The following is a 9,367-nucleotide window of genomic DNA, read 5'->3' as shown; positions in this document are numbered from 1 at the left end:
TTCATGTTCTAGAGCTATATATATGGTGTGTGTGTGTGTAACGACACACATGAGTGAAACTATATTGATTGTTTCATATTTCAACAATATTGTTCTTCTCATTTCCCTCGAGTTGCTTCGTGTACTACAAGATACGCATAATATGATTTTAATGTTTATAGTAAAAGTTCACAATATTTTTTTTGGATAGCTAAAGTTTCGTAATGTTTACTTTTAAATATCATTTTTGGATAGCTATTGTTCTTCTATATTGTTTTTACCCGTTAAAATTGACTTAAAATTGAAGATTTGAAGGAGTACAAAATCGGGTCCCGATTTGTAGAACTCGATGGCCGATTTTAACTGTGTTTCCAGCCATTCCATTCGAAGTTGTGCATTAACATGTGTGAAGTGATTGATTGCAACATGTATTTAGGAACAGAGGAAGTAACTGTTAGATTAATATTTACTAGGTTTGAACTCAAGACCTCCAACTCTTTAACTCTTAGTTAAAACCTGAAAAATTGAGTAAATATTTACACCTTCGAATTGTTTTTTTAATGACAAATGTTAGTAATTACTTGTTCGATTAATATTTACTCCTTCATCCGAAATTACTTGTTAGATTCCTTCATCCAAAATACTTATTAATATTTTTACTCTTTCATCCAGGCTTGAACTCAGGACCACAACTCTTTAACTCTTAGTTCAAACCTAAAACATCGAGTAAACATTTACACATTCGGATTGTTTTTTTTAATGACAAATGGTAGTTATTACTCCTTCAATTAATATTTACTCCTTCATCCATAATTACTGTTAGATTTATATTTACTCCTTCATCCAGGCTTCAACTCCTTAACTCTTAGTTCAATCCAGTTGAACTACACCCCCTCCTCCCTCTCTTTTCTTGGATTGACTAATCTGGAGGTGTAAATCTTTTTGAAAACTACTATAATAAATTTCAGACTTCTTGTCAACTAGTTAATCAGGAGAGGGGCAAAATTGGCAGAAAAATAAATAAATAAAATTTGGGGAGCTTTTGAGAATGTAGGGTGAGGGGGTAGGAGTTAGGAGGAAACAATACAAGTTTGTTTGGTGTTAAGTAGCGTTGCCAATGTAACAATGAAATTGACCCTCCAACATTTTTTCCCCAAAAAGATAGTTGTTGAGTAACCATTACCAATCACTGTATTGGTAAGAAATTAAAAATGCATCGAAAATATTTAAAGTGGCCAAAAAAATATTTTAATACAAAACTAGGAAGCAAAATTGAAGAAAATTTATTTATAAACAACCTATTATGATCTACAACATATATCTTCTCAACTTGAAAGAATGCCAAAATCTGTAACTGAATAAGCAACCTATTCTGACAGAATATCAGAAAGCTTTGGTGTTGATGATATGGCTAAGGCAAGTCCATGGAAGATAATTCTGTGTCCCTTCCTCTTCTTTGAAATCATTGCTTCAGCCTTCAATATTCAGGAAAACAGACTTCAGTATATAGTAGTATATAGTTTATTGACCGAGAATTATGATTAAAATATGGACAAACAGCATGCAATTTATGGAATGCTCAAGATATTTTAGTTATGCCAATATTCGTGTCTCAGAAAATGAATTTGATGTTACATGGCTAAATGTATTACAAATTCCCTTGCTAATTGTAAAAAGCAGGAAACTTGGTATAATCAAAACTTCTAATTTTATGATTCCCAAATAAAATATTAAGATTTGATTTGCATCGTTTAACTGGCATCCAAGAAAAGGCTTACTTTGGATATGAAATTATTTGGTCCATATAGGTTTTCAGATGCCGCCATCTTGTTCATCCATCTCCTCAAGAATAACATATTTGGCTGCCGAATCTTTTGTATGATGATCTGCCACATTGTCACCTGCATGAAGCTTCTGGTATCTGAAACAACCAAACATTTAATTGAACAGTTTAATTAAGTGATTATTCAATAAGATATATTTCGAGTGTGTAAAATGTTTATTCATAAGCTAGGGAGCTTGAAATATGTCTGCTGATGACTTACTTGTACACATTAAACAAACTGACACCAACCATAATAGTGAATAGGCCAAATCCTTTCAACCAAGTAAACGCATCATGAAAGTATAATACCGCAACCTACACACAAACAGCATGAAACCAGAACATTAAGTTCAATATGGTCAGACAGCCAGAGCTAAGAAGATTTAATAAAATAGAGACATGAATCTACATTATTCAATATAAAGCACTATATGAGTAATATGCCATCCACTGGACCAATCATATTAAAAAATGTAGATAATATAAAAGTTAATTGATACCAATATGGTGACGGCCTCCTTAACAACCCCTGCTATTGTGACTGTGACGGCACTAGTTACAGAGACTAAAATATATTCTGTTAGTACCTGCAAGAAGATAAAGATACAAGTGTTTGAAAGACAAATACGATAAGTTGAAAAATATGACCGTAAACACAATAAAATAAGGTTAAGACAAGTCAAGTAAGAAGTAAAATATATATCAGAGGGAAAATAAACTCCTACCATAAAAAAGGCAAGTGTTCCACCAAAGAACATCAGGAAGCAACTTCGAGTTATATGCCATGAACTATCAAAGTACTCATTTTCTCGGAATTCTTCCCATGGATCTAATGCAAGAGAAAGAAGTGCGGATGCCACAGCCATTACTGGAGCTACATAGCTCATCAAGGTAAGTGGATTTTTCAGACCTGAAGTCATTGGAAAAAGCATATAAATATAAAACAGAGCGTACAAAATTCTAACTAGAAGATAAACGCAGGAAAAGAAAAGGATCAGGGAAAGATAATGCTGTCTACAAAGGTAGAGCGTTCAAACAAACAAAAATAACATTAAAAGCCTTTTCAACTACGTGGGGTTAGTTATATGGACAAAAAGATGCAGTGTCCTGTCCTAAATCCTTCATAATGATTGAACTTATAATTTTCCTTGGTCTTTTTATACCTCTTAACAAATATTGAGTATCCCACATACGATTTACCGTCCTTATTAGGCCTTCTTCAGGTCTTCTTTGCAAGTGCCTAAATCATCTAAGGCAAAACTCTACAATATTTTTCACATTAGGTGCTATCTCTCAACTTTCTATCTAATAATATAATTTTAATCCTATTTTGTCTTGAGTATCCACGCATAAATTGTTGCATTTGTATTTATGAAATATTGACAATGATTTCTTTTCGGTTCTATATCGCCCAACATTTAGTTCCATAGAATATTGCCGGTCTTATAGCTGTGTGGACAAAATTCATGATTGATAAAAATTAAATAAACTCGTATAATTAATGTTCGATCTAAGGATTGATTGACCAAAGGCAGCGGAAAAAATAAATGAAAAAGAAAATATTGATAATTTAATTAAGTAAAACTGCTCATTGAATATTGAATATACATATCATCTAATCTAAATCTAGCATCACCAATATTTTCAATAAATAAACTATTACATGTGCAAGGAACTTACCATAGGATTCTTTCTTTTCAATTTGGTGTTCAGTTCATAAATGAAGAGAAAGAAAATCGTGTTCCAACCCAAGAAAATGAAGCAAGAATGTTCAGTTAGCGATAGCAAGAAAAAATAGTAATGTGAATGTCTTTGTGTGTGTATGTATAGATAGACATGTACATATAAATATACATTAATAGGGAGCATATCCGGTGAGAACTCTTATTTATTGTGAGAAATGAGAACATTTATTTATGTGCATTAGATATAATAAACAGTTAAGATTAAATTTTTGTAAAATATATCATGTGTTGTCTCCTCCACCAAATTGTTCTCCACTTTTACCTTTTCTCATTCACTTCTATGCTTCGGTCTCAAGGTTGTAGCCGGCGTCACCGTTAAACATAGCAACGAAAACAAGTTTATGAATTGATGATGTTGTGCAATAAAATTACACTGTAAATGTAAGGATAATTCGCCCTTGTTTCTTATGGATCAACAACTGCATTAGACAACTTTGAAGGGTTTTGGGATTTTAATTTGTTGGCTATATCGATCATGTTTCTCATTTGTCGGCAATAGATATTTGCATTATTTTTTGTGGACAGTATTCAACAAAGTGATTAAATTGTAGGGTAATCAGATTGCATAATGTCCAGTACTATATATCTATATTTAGGAATTAGGACTAGGCTACCCGTGAAGTATGGACGGTCCAATAACGCAGATCTGACATGAGGGCACAATACAGTGAACAGTTTGGCGGTGCTATGCAGCACAAATTCACAATTTGCATTTTACAGAAGGAGAGGGAGATAGGGTTGATGGATGGATGAGTCAAGAGACGGTGTCGTAAGGAGGTAAAAAGAGGGTAAGAGGAAGACTGAGTGGAGGAGGGAACAAGTTATATTGCCAACAAAACTTTAATCCTAGTCGTTTGTTATATCTAATGAACATAAATAACTGTCCTCATTTCTCACCAGATACGCTCCCAAAAATAGTATAAGAAAATGAAAAGGCATATATACTACCTGCAAAAGGATCTGAGTCATACACCAGCGAAACCCAGACATAACAGCAGCAAGCATGACAAGTACAAATCCCCAAATTTCAAATTCTGTTTCTTTTGAAACTGCAGCACCAAAATAAAATTGAAGACATTAGTTTTGAATTATTGTTGAGGTATAATTTCCTAAAGCTTGCACAATGCACTTTTAATATTCTAGAGAGCCATGGGAAAAGAATAACTAACGAAAATTGTGAATCTTTTAATGTTCGAGATATTTGTCACTGTTCCAATCATTTATAGAAAAACCACCATTATAATTGATACATGATTCCCACCAAGAATATGAAGAGCTTATTGGCTGTTCTAAATTCTGGTAACTGTTTAGTTGATTAACTTCCATAAAAATTTGTTAGTATAGAACGTATTTCCTAACTTCTGTCTGTATGCTACTTTTTTGGAATTCAACAACAATCTTTCATATACAAAACTCAGAAAGATATAGTAACTCACTGGACATGATTCCTGATAGGGTATTATGGAGTTGTTTGATGTATGTATCCTAACTAGAGCGATATGGCATGCTGAGATGGAAACAACTCATAACAAATAACTCTTACTACTGTAAGGGTGTGCTTGGTGGAGGATCCTAAAAAGGAGGGTTTTGGAGGGATAAGTTTATATTCTGATATATAGTAGAGATTTTTAAAAAAATTGAAAGAACATGTTGGATGAGCATATAACATTTCAATCACACTTTTATTTTTAGAAACATTTTATAGTTTCCTTAATTTAGAAAAGAAAAATAAGTCCCCCACTCTCCTCCAAAATCCTCCACCAAACATGCCCTACAGGTGTACCTAACCATTCAGCTTGTAGGAAGCCATGCAGGCTTACATCTTATGAATTCCTAAGTGTGAATCAATGTACATTGAAATGATAAATAATACTATGGTAACGCGAACGAGATATGAATACCTGTTAGTAATATGCCGATGGAGATGACTAAAATGATTCCTGATAGTTTAAAACTTGGTACCTCCAACCTTCCAATTCAAGCCAACATTTATAATTAAATGACAGAAAACAGATAAACACAAACTAATATTCATCGAGAGGATATACAACCAAACATATGATTATTCAAGAACCAAAATCACAAAGCAGCATGAAAAATATATGATGACCAACAATTAGAGAAGACAAAAGTATCAATTAAAACTAATGTACTCTCGACAAACTATAAGCCATTTTTAGGCTGTGTTATATGAAGATGTAGATCGTAAACAGAAGTCCACAATTTCTTGCATTGTAAAGCATCTAATTTGTGATATAGTCTTTTAGGTATCATAGATGAGAATTGGGTATGTACTTTAGCATCACAGCAACTTTTATAGTTCGTTTTAAACATTTAGTAAGTTAAATGCTAAAATTAAATGCTAAATGACAAAAAAGAACACCTAATTCCTTCAAAAAAAAAAAAGAACACCTATTATCTTCTGAGATATGAAAGACTTCATAACATAAAATGTGTTTTCCTTGATGCATTAATCGCTCCATAAATTATCGTAGCAATGCAGCTCCTTAAATTTTAGAATGTTTAATACTTGTCTTAAGAAATCACAATCAGAGTGATTACAAAAACAAAATGAAAGGAAACTCACCGGAAAGCAAAAGCAAACAAGAGGAGAAAGATTGGAGCAGCAGATTTACACTGCAAAATAAAAGGAAAAGTAAATAAGGAGGGGAAGGATAGTTAGTTGTTTCCATAAAAATGGAGGAAATGTAGAATCCGGTTCTGATGTAACATTACCAAAAAAAAAATTATTTCATTCTATATAAAACTGAAAGAAATGCCACAAACCATTGTAGCAAATGTGACAGAGATGAAAACTAGAGATGCATTGCTCAAGTTAACATCCATAGCCGTTCCAAGAGCAGTCGGGACAACTGTGAAAGGCAAAGTCCATCTGTGGCATTAGTTGATATAAAAGTTAATGTAATAAGTCATGTATAGTGATAATAAATTTGCATAAAAGTGTGCTTCAGGGTAGAAGATCAGCGACGAGCAAGAGAGAAGAAAGAGAAAAAAACACAGAAAACGGCACAATCAATCAACCTATGTATTGTTAGAACATTTCATATCGCTAATTATTTTTTGAGTGAAAATGGTAATTCAGAACCACATAATCATAAGAGTGGGAGCCTAGACTATTTGCCTTATTTTCCATGTTTGGACCACGTAACATTAGAATCTTAATAACTGAGTGAATGGTTTTGAAAAGTAAACACTAATTCAGAACAGCTATCACCACAGAATTACAGATTATATGTGGAATATTCTGCATCCATAACACTCAATAAGTAACAAATAACGAAAAATCATTAGCCAAAATGTAATATGAAGTTACAGTGTTGTTGCCTACTTAATCATCCTGTTAAAGTCAGCAAAGTTAAAACATAGAATACCAAGAATGAAATTTACCTCGCAAAAAATAATCCCGCCAAGACATGACAACATTAGTCTCAAATTTATGAGACCAAAAATAGGTGATAAATTTCGATAAAACCGCTTGCATTACAAAGTGGACAGTATTCATTAAAAAGGGAGCTGGGAACTTTCCCATATGATCTCCCAACAGACTTTTATTATACCTGTTTCAAAAGATATAACAATAAGAGACAAAGCATAAAAGGGTTTGCATCATAAACACTAAAAGATTTTATTCATTGTAAATATTTTTACACGGTCAATAAATCGTAAACGTCAAATCATAAAAAATAAAAAATAAAAACGTTTGACTATAATCATAACTACTTATAAAATCATGCATATGAGTAGCTGTGATTAATTGACAGCGTAATTTTTTTTTGCCCCGAGAGTGTATCAAAATTAAACTCCAATATAAACGCCAACAAAGACCAACAGTGTAAACGAGGAACTTACAAGGTCAAAAATAAACTGAAGGTGTACCACACAAATATGAAAAACATAGTCTTCAAGATATTTGCTACAGGAACAGTATTTTCAGAGCTTTTATGAAGTGATCCAACACCACCCCCCGAATCATACGAGTCACCACCAACTGTTCCCCTTTCAGGACTGTCTTCAATATCAAAAGGCACATACTTCTCAGATCCATTACCTCTCCTATAAACAGAATCATCATCCATCGCACTAGCACCATTCATCGGCACGCTCCTTTCCTTCCGAAACTTATCAAAAGAAAATCTCTCCCTATCTAAAACTCTTCCTTGCACCTCATTCTTTTCAACAAAAGGCAACTCATAAACCGCGTCTTCTTCTACAATAACGTCTTCATCACCTAATTTCTGATCCAAAATCACCCTTCCATCACCACCATCATTATCATCGTCGTCACACCAACGCGAAAACGAAAGCTCTCTCCGAATACCGGATCCTGAACTTCCACTATCAAAATCATCAATAGCAATCCCTTTAAAGCTACAACTCTCTGAATCTAATTCAATGTGTACCATCTCCTACTCTATACATATTCATATCCATGTGACCATGTTCCATCCAACTTGTTTTGTTTTTTGACAAAATCTTCAGTTGTTTGTCACAAACACCAACAACATAAATTGTTCACTTGGACTGGTGTATCATATATGAACTGTTTTTCATAATCAAATCAAATTTGCATAAAAATCAATAATAAGTATATTTATGATGACCCTTTTGAACTAAAATTAGCTAGCACATGATAAATGTGATGAAAATGAATAAAAATCCAATATTTTGATCAAATAAAACTGACCCATGTAAGGTTTTGATTATTATACATGATCAAAATATTGATGAAAAGAGAACGAAAGGAATTAACCTGCCTGGGGTAGATTGATTGAGGAGAAAAGAGATCTGAGCTGAATGGGTCGGATCTGAAGCTTGGTTTGGTTTTGATGGAGTTTGAAGCATTGAATTGAATTGAATTAATCTGAAATAACCTTAATCTCAGATTACGACATAAAGTGCGTTTTGTGTATCACCAAACTTTTCTTAATTAAATTACACTTTTTCCTCAAAAAAAAGAAAAAACAAAATTTTTGCATACCATTATTTTTGTTAATTCTTATATTTTTCTTTAGAAGTGCATAATAAAAAGTTCATTTAAACACTCCGACATTGTTGAGTTTCAAATCTTACAAATTATGCGACCATGTTCAAGACACAATCATGTTCAAGACACGGTCAAACATTATAGATGATGTGACTATGTTTAAGACATAGTCAAACATTAAAATTGTGATAAATTTATCATTATTATTGAATGAAATTTTTGTACGTATATATAGAAGTTAAACTTAAGTTTATAAAAGAAAACAATTCAAGTGTTTCACACAATTATATTTTTGACAAATTTTTGCATCATTTGATAAAAAAAAAATTATATAAAAAAGTTTAAGTTAGATGGAGCATCGTACTAGCTCATCAAAATTTTGGGCATACAACATAGTTCAACAAACGTTATGGTACGTGTCTAATTTATTATCAATTAAGACAACTTTTGTGGGATCATTTAATGAGTTTAAAATCATCTCAACCTTATATAAATCATGACCAATGATATTTTAAACAAATAAAATATGACAACTTTTTTTTTTAGGGATAAAATATGACAACTTTTAAAATACTGTATTATTAAAGAAGAGAGAACAAATTATTATTAAATTCACAATTGTTTCTCATAAATCTTATACATTGTCTTTGATCTATATGAATGAATATAAATTAAACTAAATTATAATTTGACCTAAAAAATTAAACTAAATTAGTATTATTAATGTTTTTTGTGTGAGAAAACTACTTTTTTTTTTTTTTTTTATATAAAGAAATACTGCTATTTAATGTTGGAGTAGTGATATTTGAACAT

General features: G+C 32.1%; 1 protein-coding gene across 2 annotated transcripts; it reads right to left on the bottom strand.

Annotated features, from left to right (window-relative positions):
* Positions 1-1,073: 1,073 nt before the first annotated feature.
* LOC25500433 (probable sugar phosphate/phosphate translocator At1g06470) lies at positions 1,074-8,623 on the bottom strand. Of its 2 annotated transcripts, none has more exons than XM_013588846.3 (13): positions 8,321-8,623; positions 7,420-8,110; positions 6,958-7,127; positions 6,337-6,422; positions 6,137-6,186; positions 5,451-5,518; positions 4,498-4,598; positions 3,485-3,497; positions 2,530-2,714; positions 2,305-2,391; positions 2,025-2,119; positions 1,758-1,900; positions 1,074-1,454 (listed from the first exon to the last, which is right to left on the bottom strand). In XM_013588846.3, exons 2-12 carry the CDS (start codon positions 7,971-7,973, stop codon positions 1,792-1,794), a joined length of 1,518 nt encoding a protein of 505 aa, XP_013444300.1. In that variant the 5' UTR covers positions 7,974-8,110; positions 8,321-8,623; the 3' UTR covers positions 1,074-1,454; positions 1,758-1,791. The 2 variants fall into 2 exon arrangements, with proteins under 2 accessions (XP_013444300.1, XP_024628444.1); XM_024772676.2 differs by having other exon boundaries at positions 8,325-8,623.
* Positions 8,624-9,367: the final 744 nt, after the last annotated feature.

This window comes from Medicago truncatula, chromosome 8 (assembly GCF_003473485.1).
Source record: "Medicago truncatula cultivar Jemalong A17 chromosome 8, MtrunA17r5.0-ANR, whole genome shotgun sequence".
Lineage (NCBI taxonomy): Eukaryota > Viridiplantae > Streptophyta > Magnoliopsida > Fabales > Fabaceae > Medicago > Medicago truncatula.
This window is presented reverse-complemented; position numbering and strand designations above follow the sequence as displayed.